This window comes from Schistocerca nitens, chromosome 2, assembly GCF_023898315.1.
Source record: "Schistocerca nitens isolate TAMUIC-IGC-003100 chromosome 2, iqSchNite1.1, whole genome shotgun sequence".
Classification (NCBI taxonomy): domain Eukaryota; kingdom Metazoa; phylum Arthropoda; class Insecta; order Orthoptera; family Acrididae; genus Schistocerca; species Schistocerca nitens.
The window spans coordinates 459441066-459468459 of record NC_064615.1 but is presented as its reverse complement, the minus strand read 5'-3'; the positions used below and the strand labels follow the sequence as shown (position 1 = coordinate 459468459).

Sequence of the window (27394 nt, the reverse complement as noted above, 5' to 3'; positions counted from 1 at the left end):
ATAAATTTGAATGTTTTATTTCCTTAGCGTGCGAAATATTACATGATCCATGAGGTCCCTCAGACCGCACCAGTACGGTTAAGGATTAATGGTTGATAATATGTATGAAAGTGTTCTTCCGAAATTTACATAATACTTAATATTTATATATTTTATATTTCAACTAGCGTTTTTCTACAATGAAATATGACAAGGATGACTCTTATAAGTCATCCATACGATGGTCAGGTGAATATTCATAGTGTGTCGATTTTGAATGTGCGCGTTACGCTATTCCACTTTGCTATTGGATCTTTCCCGAAGAGAAACTGAGAGAGATAGTGAGAGAAAACAGCTGTTCTAGTACTACTGGCAGTTTGTTTGGTACACACCACGAAGTTTTGACGGAAAATAAGGAGGATGAAGAAATAACTGAGAGATATAACTGTTGTCACGAGACGTTTCCTCTACGTGATTTAATTAGCAAATGTGTTTATCAAGATCGTGCAGTCGTGAGATATACAACTACGGTTACTGATCCGTTTATTTCCACTACCAGGTATGCTAGATGACATTCACTTTTACGTTTGTAATGTTTGAAACGGTATTTGTGGGCTGTCCTGGAAAATTTTAGCATTTTCTGACACTATAACAGTAATATTTTTTCTTAAAACTGTGTTTTCTGCTTGTCCACATATTATTTCTATAAATATAACTGATACGTATTAGTATCAATTTATACTTGTAGACTGAATAGAGAGTTTGGCAGTGTATCCTCAGAATCGTGCATATATGCATAACCCAAATATCTGACAGCCTGTATCCTTTGCACATCATTCTTGTGTCTGTTATGTAGGCCCGTGCGTCACAATCAGACTGATTGCTGACACGAAGGCAGTATTTAAAAATGAGAGCTTTTTGGTTATTGGCAAAATATTTCAAAACTCACCGTAATACCAAACATATGTTGAAGAATGTAGTAAAGTATATTTCGTTTCATTTTGTGTGCATTGACATGTTCGTATCTTCTTACGCCCTTTAGAGACAGCATGTATTAACTACACCACAGTACGACGGCCTAATAGGAAACAAGTACTCAGCATGTAATACAAGTTTTTTTTTTTCCCCCCCCATATCGAACTATGGTGCATACAGCGAATGCAACTGTCTGTAATGATGGATAAGGTTATTCCATAAACAAGAAATTGGATAATTTTTGTAACAGAAATCGGTATGTTCAGTGGTATGTGTAATTTGAGCAGGGGCTGCAGGAACATTGCTTCTGGTATGTTCATATACTGAAGTATCATTGCTTCAGGTATGTTCATATGCTGAAGTCTCATTCGCCAGTTTCAAGATATGTAACTGGAGGTGATTGTTTTGTGTGCTTGAGTAGGGCGGAGGGAGAGCCGTATCTGTAATGGTGGACACTTCATAACTGAAGTAGTAGAGTGTAAGTCGTCATTTTGGTTTGTTGTGTTACCACACATTTTGTAAATGACGCACTTCATGGTGCACACTAATTTTTAACAGGAAAATTTCTGCCAGCTACTGCGTCTTTGCCAATTATGTATGTGAACAAGCTGCCTGACAGAATCCAGCAGGTATTTAATTGAGTGACAACAGGTACATGAACAAAATAATCTTGCGTTTATTTCCTTATGATTGGGATGATGTAGAGCATTTCATTTTCCCCAGCTTCATTTTCATCTCTTACTTGTTGTTAGAGCTGAATGAGTTGTAAATTAACTGTTATTCTAAATGCTTTAATTACAGAGACATTGACAAAAAAAAACTATGTTTCAGTTACCGCTATGAAGAAGACTCAGTTGCTATCCCCGGGTCGTACAGAAGGGGATGGAATGGAGAATGAAGGTGACAATGCTACAGAGACAGTTTCATTTCGAAATCGGAGAACAGCTTTAGGCGACAAGTTAATTTATCGGCCAACAGATTTCAAAGAGTCTACCCCCGTGCCTCCCATTATCAAAGGACAGATTGTCAACCTAGTACCAAGTAATACTGTGTATATGAAAAAAGATAAGTTACTTAACAGTCTGAAAACAAAAGAGCCGAAGTTTGTTCCATTTGAACCATATAAAGCTGCTGTCAAACCTATTGTGCCAGTTGAAAAAAGAAATAAAGTAAAGGATGGCAAAATATCCAGGAAATGCAGCATGGACGTGAAACCTGTTTGTAGTGCTGTTTCTGACATTGTAATTGAAAAAGAAAAGGTGATTGAAGAAAGCAAAACTGTTGAGACCAGTAGCATTTACCAGGACCAACCTGAGTGGCTTCCAGAGAAGAAAGCTATGCAAGAAGAAATAAAAACACTGAAAGAAGAAAATGGCCAGCTTGAAAGCCAGCTCAAATTCCAGGCTCAGGTAATAATAAAATTGTATTTTAATCATTTTCTTGAACATGGATTAGGCTTACATCATATTCTGTCTCCACTGTCCTGGTTAATGCACATTTATCTTTTCTACTGGTTTGTAATTGCTTACGTATAATTAAATGTGATGCTATTCCCAATTTTGTTAATGTTACAGTTATGTTTCATATTGTACTTACTCTGTTTGTTTTTTCTTTATTCAAACTGTTTTGTTATAAGCTGGTTAGGCTATCATTCGTTGATTTAATCCCGCATATATTTCAACATGGAAAAAGTGGACTACACAAAAACTCACTCACGCAACCGGTGACAAACTTTATCAAAAGTGATCACAGGAGAAACGGTGAAGAAATATAAAAGCTCCTGAGAACTCACAATTTAAATTAATCCATCAGAAACAGCACATTCAGGCTATCCTGTAACTGTGCGCTAATAACAAGACAAGGATGATACAAAAATGTAAAACCCATAAATCAATGAATAAACAACACCAAAAACATATAAAATACCATACCTCTGGTGTTCAGCATGAAATGTTTGACAGTGCAGTGTTTACAAACACACACACAAACAAACAAAACACTGCATAATGGAAGATGTTCGCTACATTAGCTCCATTAGTGGAAGCGGAACACTTAAAAATGCGAGCCAGAAAATGGATGTGTTGACCAGATCTTTTAGTGCTTTCATCTGCCAGGTTAGCTGGTGCTGGAGTTGGCTCTGGTGATGGTGCTGTTGGTGATGGGGTGGCTGTTGTGTGCAGCTAGAGCCTTGGAACTTCTTATGGGTGTGCTGCTTGAAATACACATGCAGACTTGACCTTCTTGTTGGAATCTGGTCAATATCCCATTAATCAAAATGTCAAGCATTTTGCCTCCCCTTGTGAATATGTGACTTGGCCTGTGTACGGAGGCTGTAGAGATGGTTTGGTATCCTCCATGAATAGCATGACATGAGAACAGGCACTGAGGTCCTGACACACAAAGGTAGAGGCTGTTCTATGTGTGGAAGGCTGGTGGGGGCTAATCTGGCTTACTTGTGTCTCGAGTCGATGGACAGCGCTGGGCTGACCTTGATCCAATGGTGGTAGAGTGTTTGAGTCTGCAAATTCACATGATGGATTCAATGTCTCAGCATACACTAGCTCAGCCATTGGAGCACCTAAGTCCATCTTATAAATGCTCCTGAGGCCCAATAGCACCATGGGAAGGGCCTTACTCTACTCGGCACCACGGCACGTCAGTGCTTATTTAAATGAGCGGTGCCGTCTTATCAGTCATCCCCTTGCTGGCTAAGTGGCAGATCGTCGTTTTGTGGTGGACTGTACTCCAAAATTTAGTGGTCTTTGGTCTTTAGTCGTTTGTGATGTGCAGCAAACAGTCAAATTGTGATACCCACTGTGACACAAAATCAAAGGCTGACATTTTCGCTGAAATATTGTTCACTGGTGCAGCTTCTGGCAATGGTTGTATACCATTGGACTGTAGTAAAGGGTTCACTTCATCAGTGTGGACATGCGCAAAGGGGGTGGTCATGTTTGGAAAGTTTCCTACAGGTGTGTGCACATGTCAGTGAATCTTGTTGCACTGACATTTGCTGCAACTTCTTGGCCATTCATGGCAGTCTGTTTGCATCCCTGGCTGTACATATTGATTTGTTGCTAGATGGGTCATTGATTGTATGCCAGAGTAACTCAGCTCGTGTAAACACACAGATGCATCTCTTCTGATGTGGCTGGTAGCAAAGGACGAGGTTTTGAGGTAGACGTGTTGCAATACGGTTTAATGTTGGTTCTGGGAATTGTGATTTGCTGGAGATCAAATGCTGCTGCTGTTGATAGTAGTTCCTGGTCTATTTGTCATGCTTCGGCATGCTTAGTGTAATCAGTGGTGCTGGAGACACTGCCAACCTGATGGAGGCAATCAGCCACCATATTGTTAATACCAGAGACATGTTTAACTTGGGTAATATATTATGAGACGAACTTGAGTTGGTTATGTTGCCTTGCTGAACAGTTTACGTTGCTCTGACGAAAGATGCGTGTCAACGGTCTATGATCAGTATAGATGATAAAGTCTCTGGGTTCCAGCTGAGGCCTGAAGTATTTAATGGCCTTGTAGGTGGCTGGAAGTTTTCAGTCATACATACCCCATTTTTATTGCAAGGATGACAGCTGCTGTTAGAAGAACGCTAGCGGTTACCATGCGTCATCGCAACATTGCTGTAGTGCCGTGGCAATTGCTGACTGAGTAGCATCAACTCCAATGCCAAGGGCACATTAGGCTCAGGGTGCATGAGTAGTACAATTTCTGTGATACTTTTTTTGGCTACTTCAAATGCCAAACTCTTACCATCAGTCCACGATATGGGCCAGAGAGTGCTGCAATTAATGGCTCTTTTAGCTCAGCTGAGTGTGGCAGGTCGAAGCGGTAGTTTGTTGGTACAACTGTATCATTGTGTGTTTAATCTTTGTTTACTTTCCTTAAAAATTTCATTTCAGTTGACTATTCTTCTATAGTCATTCATAGTCAGTGTTCATAATTCACATCCCCATGCTGTTATGTTGGTAACCAGTACTTTATAAAATTTTAATAACTTTGTATCCTTTCTTATCTTGCCACTCAGTGTTCTGTGACTGTACCACACATCATTTTAAAAATGTTTAATTTAGTATGCCCTTTTCACACATTTGCACTAACATTATGCACAAATTAGTTATTAATATTGTGTAATATTTAATTTATTAGTCATGTTGGTTTCGTATATAAAAATCACAGAGGTGGTTAAAAATGAAGTGCAGCTACTCATGGAGGTCCAGTGTGGGCCTAATTATCGTATGGCAGTGAAACTTGGTAGATATGCTAGATAATGCATTAATGTGGAACTGATGTACGCTGGAAAAAATTAGTTCCAACAAAATCTGCACCTGGTGGCGAAAGTTGGAACTAATATCTGTTGTGTTATTCTACATGTGCCTGACACCTAGAAGTTAGCTGCACAACTCACCGAAAAATAAAATTTTACAAATTACAAGTTTAAATGTGTCGTAGTGCTTTTCAGTTTAGTGGAAGAATAGATGTTGTGGATGTTGTCATAGGTTAATTGGTATGGGAGACATATGTCCTCAGGACTGTGGCTTGGGTTTCATGGGGGTGAGTGTAGTGGGGAAGCTAAAACAAGTACCAGATGACAGAGTTGTAAATTATATAGCCAAGACAAGAAAATTGTACAGCTGGGAAGAAAGAGTTGTAACCCCTCCACCTCCCTCACATTCCTCCTGGCAGATTTAGAAATGGCATATTTTGAACTAGATAGGTAGAAGGGGAGAAAGAGACATTGTGAGCTGGGAAAAGGCGACAAGTAATAGACACAAGGAGAGACATTAGAAATCACATTTCAGATTCCAGTTGGCAGTCGGTTTGGGTTGTTTCCTGAATTAGGAGAAGAGCCTCAAACGGTTTTACCAGTTTTTGAGCTTAGTTGGATGAGTGGACTTGAAGGAATGACTTTAAGGCTAGGTTGGTAGAAAAGTCGCATAAAAAGAAGTCTTACTGCTAGGAGCAGTCACAGAAGAAGTGTATGCCAATTGCTACAGGTATGATGTTGCGTCAAAACTATCATGATACCTAGCACCAAGCTTAACCAGGTGACAGATAGCACAGGGACTGTGTGCAGAGGTTTTGATGGAGAGGATAAGGTGCTTATAGTAGGAGCAGAAGGAAACAGCATGACAAGCAACTTAGAAATATAGCTTTAAAGATTACCTGGAGGAAACAGGTGCAGCAACAGCACACACTCATATAGAGTTTTTGGAAATTTTGCAGCATCATGACCAGCCGTGTTAACAGTTTCCAGAAAAATAAAATTAATTTGTTTCATCAGAACATTAGAGGGTTGAAAAACAAGATAGATGAGCTTCTTGTATGCCTAGAAAGATGTGGAAAATTCTGAAGTGATAATGTTCTGTGTCTCTCAAGCACCACGTAACCTGAGAGAGGGAGAAGTTAAATATCAGAGATTATAGACTTGCATTGTTTTCATGTAGAGTTAACATGGAAAAAGGAGCAATTGTGACATTTATAAAAGTAGGACACAAATTAAAAAAAGTTGTTACTGCAGAATACTTCTCAGGTAATTGTAAAAGTCTGCAGAAATCTAGATGCATTATTAAGCCAGCCGTCAGACAAGAAGAAACAGTTAAGAATTTGTGGAGATTTCAATGTAGATTTCATAAAAGATGCAGAGAGGAAAATGAACTAGAATTATTATGTGGACATTTGAATCTAATTTCAGTAATCTATTTTCCATTTTGTGTGCAGCAAAATAGAAAACTGACAGGTAACATTTGTATAGACAGTTCTCAGGTTGAAACAATATGCACCCAATTGCTACTGAATTATTTGATCATGACACACAGTTAATGGGAATAACAATGTGCTGCCTTAGAACCATGAGACAGGTTCATACAGATCCAGATCAGTGAGGCTTATAAATAACAAGATAAGTGCTTTAAGAGTAAGTTAAAAGGGGTGATATAGGATTTGGTATACATAGAAAGAGATGCTAATGTCAAATTCAGTTTATTTCAAGGTAAATTTGTGCAGATATTTGAAAGTTGCTTTCCTAAAAAAATTATCCAAAAGATCCTTAAAAGAAATTGTGGATAACTAATGGAATGAAAATCTTATATGAGAGGAAGAGGGAAATTTATATAATAGCCCAGAGTAAGTCAAGATACAAAATTACTTGTACACTCCAAAAAGTATGGTAGTATTTTAAGGAAAGTCATTAAAATGTCCAGAAATATGCATGTCCTGTCAGAAATAAATAATGCAGATAATAAGATTAAATCAGATTAAAACTATATGGGATATTGTTGAATGGGAGACAAGACAGCCTGTCAGTGTACAAGGAACCATAACAGTTAAACTAAAAGACAATGTTTTGACTGATAACTCACAGACTGCAATTACTTCTAACAGTCACTTTCTAAATATAGCAGCAAAAATAGGATTAAAATGGTAAGTAATGTCCTTTATGCAGTGCATCATTGGCACAAGGAATTTTTCCAGACAGGTTAAAATATGCAGTTATTAAACTTCTTCATAAGAAAGGTGACATGCAGACTTAACAATTACCATCCAATTTATTTTTGCAAAATATTCGAAAAATTAATGTATTCAAGAGTAGTCTCACACTTAAGTGGAAACAGTTTACTTAGCATATCAGAGTTTGGATTTCAGAAGGGTCATTTGACTGAGTATAAGTCTTAATTAATAAAATATCAGCCAGTTGGTATTTTTTTGTGATCTTTCCAATGCATTTGATTCTGTAGATCATGTTACTTACTTGACAAACTCAAGTTTTCTGAAATTGACGGCTTTACACACAACTGGTTTGAATCATACTTCACAAACAGAATGCAAAAGGTTGCGATGAATAATTCAAACAATGTCAGAAGGGTATAAAATATTAGTGACTGGTGAGAAATCACAAAGAGAGTCCCACAGGGTTCAATGTTGGGTCCACTCCTATTCATGATATAGTTAATTTCTTCGATTTAATATTCAGCAAGTGATATTGGTAATTTTTGCAGATGATACTATTGTTGTAATAAGTCCCATTAGAGAGAAAGCCACACAAGAAATTGTTAATGATATTTTCCAAAGAATTAAAAAGTGGTTCTCGGAAACTGGACTCTCCATGTATTTTGAAAAAATGCACCATACCAACAATTGATATAGCACTTGAGCAGGAGTAAATAAATAGGGTAGATTTCTCCAAATTTTTGGATGTTCGTATTGATGAAAACTTGAAATGGAAGAAGCATGTTACTGAGCTTCCCAAACAATAAAGTTGAGCTGTTCTTGCTTTTCGTATAATTGCTATGCTTGGAATGAAATGAATTAACCTCCTGACACATTTTGCATATTTCCACTCAATAATGTCTGATGGAATAATTTTCTGCAGTAGCTCACCATTTAGAATGAAAGTATTGATTGCACAAAAACAAGCTGTAAGAATAATATGTGGTGTCACTGATGGACATTGTGTAGGTACCTCTTCAAGAATCTAGGCATTTCCATCGCGCTGTCACACTACGTGTATGTTACGTACATACCTACAACATTAGAGGGAAATAAAAGACCTTCATTACCCATTATGAAAGCTGTCAAATGTTTAGAAAGGTGTTCAGTATGCAGCAACAAATATCTTTGATCATTTGTCCAATATCATAAATTGTCTGACATGTAGCAAAGCAAGTTTTAAATCTAACTTAAAATCATTTCACCTTCTTCTGTTCCATTAATGAATTTCTAATTAAATACTGGTAGCCATTAATGTTAATTCTAATCATGTAAGCCGACTCATTCCACATTATTTCAATAAAAGAATCATTCAAATGATCTATGGAACATGTGACTAACTACTAACTGACTAACTATATAGCTTAACAGATTCAATAAGTTCAGATATGTTTGTTCCTAGGAGGTCTAAGTGTTACCTTCTGAGTTGGTTCTCTAATTATCTGCTCAAAGTAGTTTTGGGACTAGACATTCAGAATGATGTCATCCAAATACCTGCATCTGACACCAGTTTTGATAGCGTGATTCTCCCTATCTAAGCCTGGCAAGTTAGTCACCCCATATTACAACATCATGATCAGTAAAGGTGTTGATGACATCCTGAAAGTTCTCTGTGAAGTGCTCTACCACCGCAGCTCCTGACCCAGGCAGTCTGTAAAAGCATCTGATTACTATTTTTGTTGAACCTTAGATGCTTAACATCACCCAGATTAATTCACATTCGGAGTCCATGAGAACCTCGCTAGATATCAAATTCTTCACTGCAGTTGATTGCTGTTCATTAGTGTGTTTATTGTTCCATATTTCACTTTTAATCATTACAAAGGCAGATTAAATACAGGCATTTTATATTTGTTCTTGTGTGTTTGCTATACATAACAGAAAATACAACCTAACTGTTTGACAAGGTTGGAGAGGGAGTTCATATTTCAATAGATTGAATTTCCCACTATTGAAACATCTGTTTCACTGACACACAGCACAGACACATCAAGTTGTACTGCAGGACAGCAGCAGACACTGTTTCTCTGCATTATTAAACACAAGTGGATTGCTATTCAGTGAATACTGTTTCATGATGTGCAAATTTAAAGCTGAGCTCTGTTTCTTTTTTAGTACCTTTTTTACTTAATATTGGTATTGTATTAGTAATTTACTCATCCAAGGATCATTATACAGTGATCAAGGGTTATCAGCTGCACGCGCCCGTGTGCGCTGACACACACACACACACACACACACACACACACACACACACACACACACACACACACGTGTCTGTGTATATACATATATACTGACATGTGAAAATACGCACATGTTTAGTGATGAGAGGACAGATTATCAGCTGTGGCCATGTTGGTAGAACCACCTTGGCATTTGCCTGAAGTGATTTAGGAAAAACCTAATTCAGGATACCTGGATAGAACTTGAGCCTCCAAATTCATTAATCTGGGGCCAGTGTATTAATTGATGCACTATCTCATTTTCTTATACAAAAATACAATTACCTTGTGTTCATACATGCTTGGAACAAATTAGCTTCATAACATGAAAAATAATTCTATCACTCAAAAAGTTTATGAGACTTGCTTTCAGTAGATGATGATGTAGATATTTTTATTTATTTATTTGTGTCTAAAGCATCACAATTTAACATACAGGATATTGCATAATAAAACTTATAAACTAACTGCTAATTTAAAAATTTGAGGACTGTGTTACATCTTATGGTGTCCTGTAGTCTATCATTGGTACACAGTGAAATAATCTCAAAAGAAAAGAAATAAAGATAAAGATAACAATCTAAACAATGTTAGCCTAGTATATTGCCTTCACAATGGATTCAGAGCTTTCAGATATCAGGTCATCAAAGGTACATCTTGCGGGACATAGTCTACATTGCTGTACATGCTCAGTAGTTTGTTGAAAAAGGGGTTGATGATGTGGAATAACCTCATTTCTGCATATTGCCTTTTGACATTGTGACCCCTAATCTGAACCTACTCTGAACTTTTCAAAAAGGTCTTTTTCAGTGAAACCAGCAGCTAGATATTCCGATGGTGTCATCAGGTGGTGCTCAGACCTCGTCTTCCACATAGATAATCAGTACATGTCTGTTAACCAGTTTTATCTGCTGCCCTCAGGAAACTTTTTTTTGGTGTCAGTCGAGGAGGAGGAGGATAGTGATCGGAAAATGAGTGTTTATTGGCAGTAGGTACCTTATACCTTTCTCTGCTTGTGGGTATCTCACACTGATGTCTGGAGCAACAGTTTAAGCTAAATGGTGGAGTTTATCCTGCTATGTAGGTTTCAGGTATCCAGTAATGAGTCTACATGACTCATTAAGAGTGGCATCCACTTGTTTAGCATGGGCAGAATTTTGCCAAACAGGGTTAGCCATTTCAGCTGTAGCATGACACAGATAAAACTGTACTTCATTTTTGATGCTGCACCCAAGGATGTTCCCATAATTTTGTGCAATGTGTGATCTTGCACTTACTTTTTATTGTACTTCTGACAGTGCTGCTTGAAATGCAATATAATGTCAAGAGTGATCCCAAGATATTTGGGATGGAAACTGTATTCCAGCTGTACTACTGTCCAAGTCACTTGAAGTTTCCTGAGTGCCTGTCTATCCTTTAGATAGGATGCAAACACCTATTCTGGGATTTGGTTTTAACTCGTTCTTATAATAGCATTTATCTTACTTTTCCAAAGCAGCATTAGTCTGGCAGTTAGAATAGGCCCAGGATATTCCTGCCAGTCGTAAGAGGCGATTAAAAGGAGTCTCACATGTTTTGGCCTTTGTGTGATAGTTCCCTGTAGGGTTTGATCCCCATTTTTCAAAATTTTCCCGAAGAGCGAGCCAACTGAGGAAGGGCGCCTTACATGGCGTGTCGTATCCATTGTGCGCTGAGACCTATCGCATCTTTCGTCGACGTGGATCTGCACTTCTGCTAGTTCTCCAACTGTTGGGCGAGATCACCCTCCTGGGTGCGTTTTTTTCCAACTGTGTAGTATAATTTTCTACGCCGACGGTGATAATGGACTTGTTTGCTTGGTTGCACCTGATATCCAGCACGGTAGCCAGTCTATTGTGGTGGGGGCACCATGTACCCTGTTGGTTATAGCCCCCTGACCACACAGGGATCGCTCTGCTGATGCCTGCGTCTTTAACTCCCCACATATGCCGAGGAGTAGTGTTAGTCATCCCGGGGCATTGGGGCTCCTGGTAATGGCCATCCTGCCAGGTGGCCTTTGCTGCAGCTGGATAGCACCTGTGGGGAGGGCCCCCACAGTCAGAGTGGGTGGCATCAGGGCAGATGACACGTGATGACGCATAGTATATCATCCCTTGCTGATGGTCAAACACAAGCAGTCTCTAAGTGTTCACGTGCTCAATTCAACGCACAAATGTATGACCCCAAATCATTCCCCTCCTAGGCTACACCATGGGAGGAATGTCAGGCTGAGAATGGCAGCTGCTCTTATTCGCCCCGGTACCTTGTATGTTCGAGATCTGATGGGGAATCTTTCATGACGATGAAGCCTGTTTTTTGTTGAACATTTAGAGGACAAGTTTGGGGAGGTGGAAGACTTGTCCAAAATCAGATCTGGGTCAGTCTTGATCAAAACAGCATCCTCTGCCCATGCACGGGTGTTGCTTGCTTGCTTGCTTGCGACAAACTGGAGGATGTTTCTGTAACCATTACACCCCATAAGAGCTTAAATATGGTCCAGGGCATCATATTTCACAGGGACATTCTTTTGCAGTCTGACGATGAGCTGCACGCCAATTTAGAGTGGCGAGGTGTACATTTTGTTTGGCATGTCCACCGGGGTCCAAGGGATAATTAGGTTGCCACCGGTGCCTTCATCTTGGCCTTCGAGGGTGATACATTACCCGAGAAAGTCAAGGTGATGGTCTACCACTGTGATGTAAAGCCCTATATCCCTCCCCCATTGCGGTGCTATAAATGCTGGAAGTTTGGTCGTATGTCTTCCCGCTGTACACATGTCGAGATTGCGGACGCCCATCACATCCCAATACTCCACGTGCCCCACCTTGCATGTGTGTCAACTGCGGAGAGCACCATTCGCCTTGCTTGCCTGACTGCAGGATTCTCCAGAAAGAAAGGAAAATCCTGGAGTACAAGAGCCTGGACCGACTGACCTACTCTGAGGTTAAGAGGAAATTTAAATGCCTACATCCTGTACGTATGACATAGTCTTATGCTGCCACTACAGTTCTAGCCCCATCGGCTCCGCCAACCCCAGTCACCTCTCAGAGCCACAAGACTTCACCTGCCCCCTTGATGGTGAGGGCCACTTCCCTCCCTGTTGCCCCTGCACCACTTACTTCGGGAGCAACACCCCCCCCCCCCTCCACCTCCCCCCCCCCCCAATCATCAGGGATATCAGTCCCCACTTCTGTGCCAGAGGAGCGTAAGTCTTCTTTGGTTCCTCTCGCTAGGAAGGGGTCCCTTAGGTCACTCCCTTCCCAGGTTTCTGCTAGTGGGAAAGATGACACCCGCCAGTGGCTGAAGAGCCCAAAAGCAGCTGGTCCTAGGGTTTCACACTCATCCTCAATCCTGGGGACTGAATCAGTGAAGTCCTCCCAGCCAGGGAAAGCCAAGGAGCAGCGAAAGAAATCCAAAAAGAAGATCCCCAAGACCAAGGGAATTGTGGTGGCACCCATACCGCTACCTACAAGCTCTGCGTATGTGGATGAGATGGAGATTCTGGTGTCCGCTGAGGACCTAGATCTCGCTGGACCCTCAGACACAATGGATATAGACGGCTCAGGCAATAAGTCGGTGGCAGCAGGCGACCGTGAGGTGTAAACTGCCTCATTGAATGTTCCAAGCCTTCCCAGTCTCACGATGATGTCACCCTCCAGTGGAACTGCAGCAGGTTTTTCCTCCGCCTGGCTGAGCTACGGCAACTGTTAAGCTTCATACCTGCTTTCTGCATTGCCCTCCAGGAAACCTGGTTCCTGGCAATGCAGACCCCTGCCCTCTGCGGCTATAAGGGATATTATAGGAACCTTAGCGACTATAATTGAGTGTCAGGTGGAGTTTGCGTTTATGTCCTGAACTCAGCCTGTAGTAGTGAAACTGTGCTCCTTCGAACCCGTCTTGAAGCTGTGGCTGTCAGAATAAGGATGACACAGGAAATAACGGTCTACAATGTATATCTTCCTCCAGATGGTGCAGTACCCTTGAACGTATTAACTGAACTGATTGATCAACTCCCTAAACCTTTACTAGTTTTGGGAGCTTTTAATGCCCATAACCCCTTGTTGGGTGGCACTGTGCTTACTGGCTGAGGCAGAGATGTGGAAACTTTATTGTCTCGGTTTGACTGCCATCTTCCTGTCACTGCCCTGGCATCAGACACATGGATGCCTGCCCACATGGGCTTTAAACAAGGTGGACTGGGAAACTTTCACCTCTGCTGTCGCCATTGAATCTCCCCCACATGGGAACATCGATGTGATGGTTGAGCAGGTGACTAAGACAATCCTTTCTGCGGCAGAAAACTCGATCCCTCACTCTTTAGGGTGCCTTCAGTGAAAGGCAGGCCTTTGATGGTTGCTGGAAGTCACTGAAGCAATTAAGGAGCATCGGCGAGCCCTACAGCAGCACCCTTCCCTGGAGCACCCCATAGGCTTTAAAAGACTCTGTGCCCGTGTTCGCTAACTTATCAAGCGACATAAGCAGGAGTGTTGGGAGAGAGAGGCGTTTCATCCATTGGGTGCCATGTCACCTTCCCAAGTCTGGGCAAGGATCAAACATGTTTTCGGGTACCAGATCCCAACAGGTGTTCCTGGTGTTAACGTAAATGGCGTGTTATCTACCGATGCAATCGCGATTGCCGAGCACTTTGTTGAGCACTATGCTTGATCCTCTGCGTCAGAGAATTACTCCTTAGCCTTTCGCACTCTCCAATGGCGGCTGGAAGGGAAAGTCCTCTCGTTCACTACAAGCCACAGTGAATCCTGTAAAGCCCCATTTACAGAGTGGGAGCTCCTCAGTGCCCTTGCACATAGCCCCGACACCGCTCCTGGGCCAGATCGGATCCACAGTCAGATGATTAAACATCTCTCATATGACTACAAGCGACATCTCCTCATCATTTTCAACCAGATCTGGTGCGATGGCATCTTTCCGTCGCAATGGCGGGAGAGCACAATCATTCCGGTGCTTAAACCGGATGGGGATGTGGCCCAGATGCTGGAACATATGGTGTATCAGTGGTTGAGTTGGGTCCTGGAGTCATGCAGCCTACTGGCGCCATTTCACGGCGGCTTTCGCCACGGTCGCTCTACCACTGATAATCTTGTGTCCCTCGAGTGTGCCGTCTGAACAGTCTTTCCGAGACACCAACACCTGGTTGCTGTCTTTTTCGATTTACTAAAAACGTACGACATGACCTGACCACATCATATCCTTGTCACAGTATACAAATGGAGTCTCCGAGGCCCGCTCCCAATTTTTATCTAAAATTTCCTGTCGCGTCGTACTTTCCGTGTCCAAGTTGGTGCCTCCCATAGTTCCCCCAATATCCAGGAGAATGGGGTCCTGCAGGGCTCTGTATTGTGTATCTCTATTTTTAGTGGCCATTAATAGTCTGGCAGCAGCTGTAGGGTTGTCCATCTCACCTTCTCTGTATGCAGATGACTTCTGCTGCTCCACCGGTACTGATGTTGCTGAACGGCGCCTACAGGGAGCCATCCACAAGGTGCAGTCATGGGCTCTAGCCCATGGTTTCCAGTTTTTGTCCGCAAAGTCGTGTGTTCTGCACGTCTGTTGGCATCATACCGTTCATCCATAACCAGAACTTTACCTTAATGACAATCCACTCTCCGTTGACACTTCCTCTCAATTCTTGAAATGTACCGAGGCCTTGAAGTGGTTTACACTGATGGCTCGATGACTGATGATCATGTCGGCTTCGTGTATGTCAATGGAGGACATGTTGAACAGCATTCCTTTCCCAGTGGCTGCAGTGTTTTCACTGCCGAGCTGGTGGCTATATCTCATGCTCTTGAGGACATCCGTCCATGCCCTGGGGAGTCATTTCTTCTGTGTACCGACTCCTTGAGAAGCCTACAAGCTATCGACCAGTGCTACCCTCATCATCCTTTGGTAGTGACCATTCCAGGAGTCCATCTGTGCCCTGGAACAATCCAGTCATTCAGTAGTGTTTGTCTGGATTTGCCGGCCGCTGTGGTCGGGGGGTTTTAGGTGCTTCAGTCTGGAACAGCGCGACCGCTACGGTCGCAGGTTTGAATCCTGCCTCGGGCATGGATGTGTGTGATGTCCTTAGGTTAGTTAGGTTTAAGTAGTTCTACGTTCTAGGGGACTGATGACCTCAGAAGTTAAGTCCCATAGTGCTCAGAGCCCTTTGAACCATTTGTCTGGATCTCAGGTCATGTCGGAATCCCAAGGCAACGAACTTGCTGACAGGCTGGCCAAACAGGCTACGCGGAAACCGCTTATGGACATCGGTTTCTCTGCAATTGACCTGCGTTCAGTACCATGCCGCAAGGTTTAGCGGCTTTGAGAGACGGAATGGCATAACTTCAGTATGCACAACAAACTGCGTGCCATTAAGGAGACTATGAATGTGTGGAAGAACTTTACGCGGGCCTCTCGCAAGGACTCTGTTGACTCCGCATTGGCCACACTTGGGTGACACATGGCTACCTCCTGCGCCATGATGATCCACCTCAGTGTCGGTGCAGTACCCAACTGACAGTGGCCCATATCGTATTGAGCTGTCCTCTTTTGGCTGCCCTGTGATGGACTCTTCCATTACTGGACTCGTTGGCATTAATTTTAGCTGACAGTGCCTCATTGGCTAATTTAGTTTTTCGTTTTATAAGTGATGGTGGGTTTGATCATTCTATATAAGTTTTTGTGCATGTCCTTTGTGTTCTCCACTCTAATACTTTTAGGCTGGATGTTTTATTCTTTTTTATTTTCATGGTCTAGCCATGGTCATCTGCTCACTTGTTTTTATCCTTTCCACCTGTTTCTTGCTTCTCTCTGTGATTTTCTTTTCCTGTTTTGTCCATAATAGTGTTGGTTGTCCATCTGTCATTCTTCTGGTTCTTCCATTTTCCTGTTGTTGTGCTGTACGTCTCCTTTCTTTTCTTCTTTCCCTTGTGTAATTATTTTACAGGGAACTAGGGACCGATGACCCCGCAGTTTGGTCACTTCCCGCCCTCCTTTAAACAAACCAACCAAAGCAGCATTAAGATTTAGTTCCACCTGTTCAAAGTATCACTCAGGGAAGACAGGGAAAGATTGTCAGCATAGATAAAACTTGGTGTGTTTTTAGGCAGGGTTTGATTGTTGGTATAAAAATTAAATAACATGAGAGCCAAAATACTGCCTTGTGGTAACACATTCTTTTTGACCCTCCATTGACTGTCCTGATTTTCAAATTCTACAAAAAATCTTCTATTGTGACAGAGATCTTGAATAACTCTTGTAAGTTGGTAATCTTTAGTTATTCCATGCATTTTGTACAGGAGCATTTGATGGTATTCAGTACTGCCTATAAACACATGTTAAAGATGACATACTAACCTGGCTTTTGGAATTATTAGTCTCTTCCTTGGCGAAGAAAGAGGGGGACAGGTAGGGGAATGTTGAAAAGGAAAGGAAGGTCACTTCAAATATTAATATCCACACCCAGGACCATCATTACAAATATTTAAATTGTGTCCTTCAGAATACTGTTGAGAAATGCAACTTTAACATCAAGTTGTTTTATGCAGCAATCATGTTGAATTACAACAACCAAAAGAGCTCTCATTGTTTCATACTTGCTACAGGACTAAATATGTAGATGTAATTTATTCCAAATTGTATGTACTCTTGTGCCACCAACCAGAAATAGTCTCATATGATATATCAAAAAATGCATCAGTACTTACAATAAACATGTTTCCTGATTAATCACACAGATTGTGTTTCCAGAGAGCCTGTTTGTTTTCAAGTTTTTCAGTCCACTTCCATGATATCTCTTTTCCTATACATTTTATTACTATTTTTTAAATTTATTCTGAGCAGAAATATCTTTGGCCAGGAGCTACTTACGTGCATGATGCTTTGTTTGTTTTCCTTCCAAATACGTTTTTGAGCTACAGTATATTCTGATTGTGCTGCCTTTTATTTAGTTATTCCTTGATTTATAATGAACTAGCATCATCTCTGGTTGATGATAATTGTTTGTTCAAGTTTCCTCCATCGCAAGTGTGGATTTATCTTCATTCCTCACTTTAAAATTTCTCTGTTGTTCAGTGCCTTACAAATGGTTGCTTAAATGTTTTCAGTGTCTACACCGTGGTTAACACAATCATGTTGACTAGTCTGTTCTAAATCAACTACTTCAAATCGTTTTTTGTAGCCCTATCTGCTTCATTTATATCTGAGGTAACAACAGTCTTTTTTTGAAGTAAGCTTTTGCAGGATAGTTGGAGTCTCACATAAAGCATATTCCAATTTAGAACTTTCAGAATTTCTATGACATTCACCCATGGCTCAAACAAACCAGTACCAAATCATGCTTAATCTTCATTACACACATTTAACATTACCTGTTAATTAAATTTTGTATGGGTCCCACACAATTGAGCAATGTTTTTGGATGGGTCGCATAGCTATCTTGCAAGAAAACTCCTTTGTAGACGGAATGCATTTTCCCAGTATCCTACTAATGAACTGGGGCGTACCACCACTTGCTCTACCTATAACTGAGGCTATACATTTCATTTCACCATTTCATATACCCTACGAATTATTGCACCTAGGTATTTGCTTGAGTTGACTTACTCCAGTTGTGACTCACAGAAGTGAATGTGAAATGCACAGCTTTACATTTCTGAACACTTAAAGAAAGTTGGCGATCTCTGCACCACTTATAAATCTTATTAAGATCTGAATGAATATCTACTGCTTTTTACATATAATACTTCATTATAGATAACTGCATCATCTGCAAAAATTCTGAGTTTACTATAAATATGATCTGGCTTGTCATTAATATACTATATGAACAGCAAGAGTCCCAACACACTTCTCTGGAGCATACCTGAAGTTACTCCTACAACTGTTCTTGACTTCCATTCAAGACAATGTGCTATATCCTCCCTTCTGAGAAATACAAGTCCAGTTCATTTGATACAGTAATTACAGTTCAATAGAGGAATAATATTAGGACATAACTGCATGGAATAGAGCAAGGCATGCTTTCTTTCCTTTGCTATTTGTCAAGGCCTCTACCAGGTTGACTGGCAGTGGATGGAAACCACGTCTTGGCAGTCTGTTGCTCAGTTTTACTTGGTTTGCGCCTGTGGATCCATGCCACTGCACCATATCTCTGGAACTTTTAAAAATAACTCAGATCACTAGCAATATTCAAATTTATGGGCCAGGGGCAGGAAAACGGGTCTGCACATAGTATAGAAAATTGATACTAAGGGGCTGTACACTTAACTGTATTATTTTGATGTGTTATTCATGAATAATGTGGACATTACGTAATTTATCCCCTGTAATGTAGTCAAACTCTTAAGTCATAGTTTGCAATTATTGCATGCAATGGGTACCATCATCAATTGGCTTATTTAACAAAGAAAACTTGATTTGTATCACACTGAACTTGGCTAGGTTTCCTTACACTCCACAAGGTGCTTTCCACTTGAGGTTATGAAAATATGTGAAAAGGAATCATTGTATTCTGTGTCCGCCCCTGGCAGCTGAGTGGTCAGCGTGACGGAATGTCATACCTAATGGCCTGGGTTCGATTCCCAGCTGGGTTGGAGATTTTCTCCACTCAGGGACTGGGTATTGTGTTGTCCTTATCTTCATTTCATCCCCATCGACACGCAAGTCCCCGAAGTGGCATCAACTTGAAAGTCTTGCACCAGGCGAACTGTCTACCCGACGGGAGGCCCTAGCCACACGGCATTTCCATTTCCATTGTATTCTGTTGTGTGAACACTGTAGATTTTAAGCAGTTTTCCCAAATATCATTGTAGATTTTAAGCAGTTTTCCCAAATATCATTAACAGTTATGTTCACATCATCTCGAAGCAAGATCTAAAAGTGTTTATAATTATTCACCAGGTTTTCCATTTTTTTTCTTACCAGTCAGCTTTTGCTTTTAATTCACCATAGTTGATTATTATGGTGTTATATAACATTGAATTATTGTTGCAAGTGTTTGCAGCTGTCACATTGTATTGCCACAAAAATTCAGTATTGTGTGCAGAGACCATGGTCTGCTACCAAATGAGAATATGACTGAATGATTATAAGTAAAATATTTGTATGCATTAAAAATTACATGATTAAGCTACAATGACGAATTTTCAACAACACAAGAATTATGTAAAAGGTTTCCCAAGGATCGACAGTTTTCATGTTTCAAAAGAATATTAATGTAAAATATTCATAGCCCCAATGCTTTCGCAACTGTGTTCTAATAAGTCAGATTTTTTCATGATTATTTTTAAAGTTTTGTACATGGTTCTCAGATGGTAATATTTGGCCATTTACTTTATACAGTGATCACATACCAAGCCTGGTTACAAAATATTATCAGATCAAAAAAATAATATTATACAATTCTTTCTTTTTTTTTTGCGTCTCTGCAGTCTTGGTACACATTGAAATCCTCATATTCCAGTGCAGTAGCATGCCGTTAACAGAACCAAACAGAAGTAATAAAGTGGAGTATATGCGACAATTTATTTTCTTTATTTGAATGGGAACAACACTGAAATTATCCTTACTAAATTGTGAGTAGTACAGTAAAATACTGTAAACTTTTTTCTTTAGTTACAAGAACACTTGATCTCTGTTTATCTGAAAAATAAAAGAATGTGTTTTATAGGTAAATGCTGAGCTGAAGACATTACTGGTTGCAGCTGTAGGGGAAGACATTGAAATGAGGGTCCACTTACTCACTGAAGACAAGCTACAACTAGCACGGGCCTTACTGAATTCAGCACAGCGTTTGTCTACACACCAAGAGCAGACGGATTGGTTGGCAGGGCAGTGTGAAGTGTGGCGCAGCAAGTTCCTGGCCAGTAGGTACGTGCTTCAAATGTTTATTTTGCTTACCATAAATCTCATAATATGCATATAAAGAAAGGTTTCAGTTGCTGATACAGATAAGTAGACATTGTTCCAGTTTTCTTAAAAAGAATATCCTTGAAACAATATCTAGGTGTCAACTTTGTCTTTGCTACATAATGCGACCTACTTTGTGTTGGAATTAAGGCATCATCATCATCATCATCATCATCATCATCCTTTTTATTTTTGTAACACATTATTTTATTGGTTTTGTGGCAACCATCAACCGCCAGTAACGGTCACCTATGAAGTGCGGAGTAAACGGTCTTAGGGGACTCATTGTTAGTTGGTTCGGTCTTGTGGACATGGGTTACGATGTGCGTGTTGTGATTTTCTGTAGTGTTTTTTCTTGTGTTTTGTGTAATTACACGACCCTTAATAAAAGTGCCTGATCGTAATAGGTCTGTGCGCGGTCAGTCGCTATAGCCGAAAACTCACATTGGTGACCCCGAGTCGCGAAAATACGTTGCATTCGCTCGCTGTGTACCACCGGTTTCGCGCCGATAGACAATGTCGCAACCCCCCCAGTTTTTCCGCCAGTGCAGGATGCTGTGACTGCGGAATGGACATTCGATTGTGAAGCACAGCACTTTACCCCGTGTGCTACTAATACACCATGAATATTCGTATCTCCGGTGTTTGCTTCAACTGGCCAGATGATCCTAACCTCCGCCGGCACACCACACTGGGCGCTGCACTTATCGGTGCGGACACCTTCTATGGCATTCTACACTCAACATAATGCTCCTCCAGCACAAGATCCCGGAAAACCCTTGCCCGAGTTTCTACCGCACAACATGGTCCACGCTGCTGTCCAGTTTTGGGGTCCACACGCATGGCTGCCCCCTCCTCAGATTGATCCGCTGTTTAATGTGTCCCCTTCCATGCCGGTCGAAGGGACACTCTTGTCAGTCGTGCTGGGCAATGTATACGGCTACCCGTCCTGCCACCCCATGCACACCTAGGGTGACGCACCTGTTGTGGTTCCACCCTGTCACTCGGTGCTCAATCACGATTTTGCACCTCTGCTTGAGATTTCGTCTGCATTGGCTGTTGATCCTTCGACGCCTGCCGCGCCGCGCTCTTTCTGTGGCCGTACAGATTTCCTGCCTACAAGGACTAGATTCACGTCTCGCACTTGTTTTGTGTGTTTAGTGAACAACCTAAATGATAACCCTGATCTCATAAGTGACTTATTGCTGAAACCACCCAAAAGCAACAAATATGCCTTTGCCCGTGCATTACTCATCGAATGCCTTTCTCGTCTGCCAGCCGATACGATTCACAAGATTATTTATGACGAGACTTTAGGCAACAGAACCCCCTCACAGCTGTGGCGACACTTGCGTGCACAGGTCAGTACTGAGATCTTGCCAAACTTATCACTCTGGGCATTGTGGTTGGTGAAGCTGCCGCAAGAGCTACAATTACATTTGCTCCCACATACCGCAGCATCACTCAAGGATAAACTACCACTAACTCCCTCCGTGTAGCACAGTGCCTCATACTACCAAGGTTGGTAATCCTGTGAATATACTTCCACCGTTGGGCGGTAGCGGCTTGGCGCGTGCGTATCACGGACAGGACACAGAACAGCAGCCATCTAGTGGCCAACATAGGGAATCACGAATGGCGAATGGGCCGGCACCAGCATCTCCCCACCCCAACTGGGCTAGCGCCTGCCCGCCCCGACTTCCCCTCGCCTGTCGCTTCGACTGGCGGGACGAGTACAGCTGACTCACACATATTCTAGTTCTACTCCACTTACAGTGACACTGCTCGCAACTGCTGCCCACCCTGTGCATTCCCAAACGCTGCACGCATGCTGCAGTAGGCTGCAAGGGTGTCCACAGACATTGCATTCTGTCAATCCCCCACCTCATGAGGACATTTGTTTGCCTTGGATTTAGGTTCGCGCTGGTATTTTCTTGTCAATACTGGAGCAGACATTAGTGTCATACCTCTCACATTTACCGTAAAGGACACAGCACCAGCTCTGTGGCAACCATCAACTGCCAGTAACCGTCACCTACAAAGTGTGGAGTAAACGTCTTTGAGGACTCGTTCTTTGGTTCGGTCTTGTGGACTTGGGTTACAATGTGCGTGTTGTGATTTTCTATAGTGTTTTTCTTGTGTTTTGTGTAGTTATACGAGCCTTAATAAAAGTCCCTGATCGTAGTAGGTTGACATTTTCTGTGCGTGGTCAGTCGCTATAGCCAGAAAACCCACAGCTTTGTTTCAGTCCAGCCCCATATTCCTTTGTATCTTCAGTAGTAATTGCAGTGATTCAAATAATATTCAATTAATTTTGCAAGATATGTAATATTCCAATAGGTTCTGTTGCATGCTTCTAGGGTAAAATGTATGACCTGTCTTTCCATCTCTTACATATGACTCATCTTTATACCTAGATCCCAGCATTAGTAAGCCATGAGTGTTCACCTCAGTTAAGCTGAATGACCTTTTATTTATTTTCCACATAAAAAGTCAGGCTGTTTTCTCAGTGCTCAAAAGGTTATGCATTGTTGTTACGGTCATGAGTATGAAGACTGATTTGACGCAGCTGTCCCTTCTAGTCTATCCTGTGCGAGCCCCATCACCTGTGAATAATTACTGCACTCTAAGTTTGTTTGAACCTGCTTACTGTAGTCATGTCCGAAAGAACAGACACCATATCCATATAAGTATGTAGTTCTGGCAATACTGGCCATGACCTCCTCCTTCTGTGCGGATGCACACTTATTACCCGAACTCTTACGGGACTTGGTAAGAATGTCTTCCACGAGTAATGAGTGTGTTGGGTAGGGACACTACAAATGTAGTGTGTGGACATATAAGATGGGAATGTGGGTCTCGCGGGAGGTGTGCGCAAGATAGTCCCTGCAGTCGCACTATCCTCTGTGCCCTCGGTAGCTCGGATGGATAGAGCATCTGCCATGTAAGCAGGAGATCCCGGGTTCGAGTCCCGGTCGGGGCACACATTTTCACATGTCCCCGTTGATACACATCAACGCCCGTCAGCAGGTGAAGGTATTAATATATAATTCTAATTACTATGAGTTTAGTTTACCATTAAGAAATAATAAACAGCACAGGAAGTTATAAGTCCATGGGTGTGCATATTGATGAATACTTAAATTGTAGAAAACCATACAGTAGATTTTCAAAACGATGAATCTACAGTGCTTTTGTAGGAAGAACAAACAAGGAATGTAAAAATAACAGTTGATCTAGAGGAAATAGTTCCCCAACTGAAACAAAGAACTGAACAAGTAGCAGAACTCAAAAAACACAGTTTAACCTAAGTGGATCCGATATTAACTTAACTACAGATAAAACTTTGGGTTGATCTAACTCTTTATTTTGCAGATCAAATAATAAAGACAAGAGAAGTCAGGTTTAAACAAATGGAATTCTCTCCACAAAGAAAACAATGAATAAACATATTACGGCTTGATATTTGTCACAGGGTAACCATCAGTGTCCACTGTATGCTTCCACTGTGTTGCTGGTGGTTCCTACACAGTCCCCCCACCCTTTGTGCTCCCATCTTGCCTGCCCTAGAGTGCTTCTGTGAGAATGATGTCTTCTCTTTTGTGATGAACCTCTGTGTGGGGCTTACTGCGCTCCTTCCTGGGGCTGTCACCTCTTCTTGAGTTTCTTCAGCTTGTTCCCGTTGTGTGTTATCTTCAGGCGGCAACATGTGTGCAGGTGTAACTTTCTCAATGGAGATAGTTTGTCACTTTGCATCATGGTCTATTTGAAGTGTATGTTTGTCTTTTGCCAAAACTTTAAATGGTCCAGTATATGGTGGCTAAAGCGGCAACTGTAAGGCACCTTTTAGCAACCAGACCTATAGGCAATTTCTTAGCCCCCTATTCACAAATGGTATATTTGTGTCGGGAATCTGATGTCAGGTGTAGCTTCGCCATGTGATTACGCACCTGCTGCAATACATAAGGCATGTCACCTACGGCCTCATCCTGTGGTTCTGTGAAGAACTCTGCTGGTAATCTTAGGGTCTCTCCATAAACCAGTTCAGCGATGGAAGTGCATAGTTCTGGCTTACATGTGGCTCTGAGGCCTAGCAGCACTAATGGCAACACCGAAGTCCAGCAGTCTTTCGGTATACGGTATCAAGGCTGCCTTTAGTATCAACTGTGCTGTTGCTCGCTGGGTGATATGCGATAGTACAATTCAAATTCTTCGTAGTAGGGCCAATTCTAGAAACAAAATCAATTCAAATTGTCACACGTGATTGGTTGTCACATGCAGTGGACACGTGAAACACACAATCCATGACAACAAAAGTACTCTCAAAAGAAAGGTCAGCAGTGATTGTTGAAGTAGTAATCTTTATTTCTCTTGCAAATCAATTTCAATCACTTCGTGATCATCATCAGTGCTAGTATTAAAGCGCTTTGGACTCATACAAACAGTAAAACCTCATCAATGAAAGTACTTGTCAGGCTAAAGGTACAAATGCAGCTGGGCAATTCCGCACTGTCCAGTTGCATTTGTACCTTCAGCCTGATAAGTACTTTTCATTGATATGTGCAGATATTGCAGTTTTACTGCTTGCATTTGAGTCCACAAGGCTTTAATACTAGCACTGATGATGGTCACGAAGTGATTGAAATCAGTTTGCAACAGAAATACAGATTTCTACTTCAATGACCAATGGTGACCCTCCTTTTGTTATTAACACTGATGTGGGAGTTGTGATGCACACAACTTTTGATGGAATCTGACAGTGGTGATACTTCCACCCATCTTGTATAACAATCTTCTGTCATCAGTAAGTATTCGTACCCTTCGGAAGATGATAATGGGCCCAAAATACCAAAGTGCACTTGTGAGAATTTCTTTGTAATTGGCAGAAACTCTCTGATACTTTTGTGTACATATCATCCAGTCTTACTACTTTGGCATGGCATACATACATTTACCCAACTGCGGCAATAATTTTTATGCCTGGCCATATGAAATGCACTGTCATAAGCTTTATCTGATACTTGGATGACTCAACCAGTGAATATTGCCAAAAAAACCTTCCATAGCTCCGTCAGAAGGGAAGGCCTAGGTCTATCCTCTGTTGCGTTACACTATATTTTAACATTTTTGCCTCCTAATTTCATCACGTCTTGCTGATAATCTTGTCACTGTGTCTCGTGTGTTTGCGGTGCTGCCAATTGTTCGTAACCAGTAGCCTGTAAAATTTTCTCAACCCTTGACAGGAAATCCACAATTGCGTTTTCAGCTCCTTTTCTGTCTCTAACATCTGTTGTGAACTATTTATTGTGAACTGATTAATATATTCCAGTTGCCAAAACTGGCAAAGAGAACAGCCATCTCTCAATTTAATGAATGCATCTTATGGTCAGTGTACACAGTAAATGCTCTTGCCTCCACATACTGGCGGAAGTACCTGATCGCTTCATAGATCGCCAACAGTTCCATTTCATAAGCATTGAGCTAGTGTTACTCCCAATGCTTGCTGGCTGGTGTCTACAACTACTGATAGAGGTGCCTGCAGTACCGTGTGAGCTATTAGTACGGCTTTTTGTAAGTTTGTTTTTATATTTTGAAATGTGGTGTCCATGCCCGCATTCCATTGTAATAGACACTTGCTATTCACGTGTTTTCCTGCAGGAACATCTGTTAATGTTGCCCTTACCTCCACTGCTTTTGGCAGATGCTGTCAATTGAAATTGACTGCACCCATAAGTCTTCAAAGTTGCTGGTTAAGGGTCTGGTCGATTGCTATCTTATCTCTGAGCTGTGTATTCCATCTGCTGAAACTTCAATACCCAAAAATGTCACTTAGTGTATTTGTATTTCACACTTTGCATCGTTGACTACTGTGCCATACTTGATACATTCAAACACATGAGACAGTTGCTTCTCATGCAGTTCTTCTGATGTCAGTGACACCAGTATGTCGTCAAGATAGGCAAAACAAACTCTTTGTGCTTCATCTGTGAATCATTCCCTGTTTGTGCTGTATTTTTCTACCCAAAAGGCATTCATACATACTTGAATAAACCAAGTAGCATTGTAACTGCCATCCTAGATACATCCTCGTCAACTACCAGTATCTGATGATTAGCTTTTTGACAGCCATAGAGGTCAAATATCTTCACCCTTGCTAACTCGTTTGTGAAATCACGAATGTTATATATTGGGTAATGGTGTGGTACGGTACATGCATTCAACCTGTGAAAATCTCCACATGGCCTGCATGACCCGTCTTTTTTTTCTTCACCACACTTACAGGTGATGCCTATGGGCTATCTAATCTATGTATTACACCTACCATCAGTAATTCCTCAAATTCTGCTCTTGCTGCTATTAAATCGTCAGGTGCTAAACTGTGAGGCTGTTGATAAACTAGTTGACTAAGTATGCTGTAAATGTAATGCATGGTCTTGTGAATCATTTTGGGCTTGCTTATCACATTGTTGGTATTTTCGACATGTGACACTGCTCTGTATTTATGTTTGTCTGTGAGCTAATTGTCTTGTCCCAATATATCAGTTACTATCTTGTAATTTCTTTTGAAATGTGTGTTATTTATGTCTGTTATGATTTTCATGTGATAAAGAAAATCTGCACATAATATTGCTTCTGAAACCTCCGTCAGAATGAAAGTCCAGCAGCTGCTTTGCTCAAACTCTAAATCCACCTTTAACTTGCACATCCATTGAGTAATTATAGCCAGTTTATTTGCTGGTGTTAATTACTTTAATGTGATGTCGTTTGTGTCCTTATAGTCT

The 27394-nt window shown here is 41.3% G+C and overlaps 1 protein-coding gene across 2 annotated transcripts in view; it reads left to right on the top strand.

The window, feature by feature from the left end:
- The first annotated feature begins 286 nt into the window (after positions 1–286).
- The window catches only part of LOC126236347 (golgin-45), a 48855-nt gene continuing 21747 nt past the window's right edge, over positions 287–27394 (top strand). For both annotated transcript variants that reach the window (XM_049945579.1, XM_049945578.1), the window contains exons 1-3: positions 287–538; positions 1786–2363; positions 20374–20573. In XM_049945579.1, coding sequence (XP_049801536.1) covers positions 1794–2363; positions 20374–20573 — 770 coding nt within the window. In that variant the 5' untranslated portion in view covers positions 287–538; positions 1786–1793. The remainder of the gene's footprint in view (positions 539–1785; positions 2364–20373; positions 20574–27394) is intronic.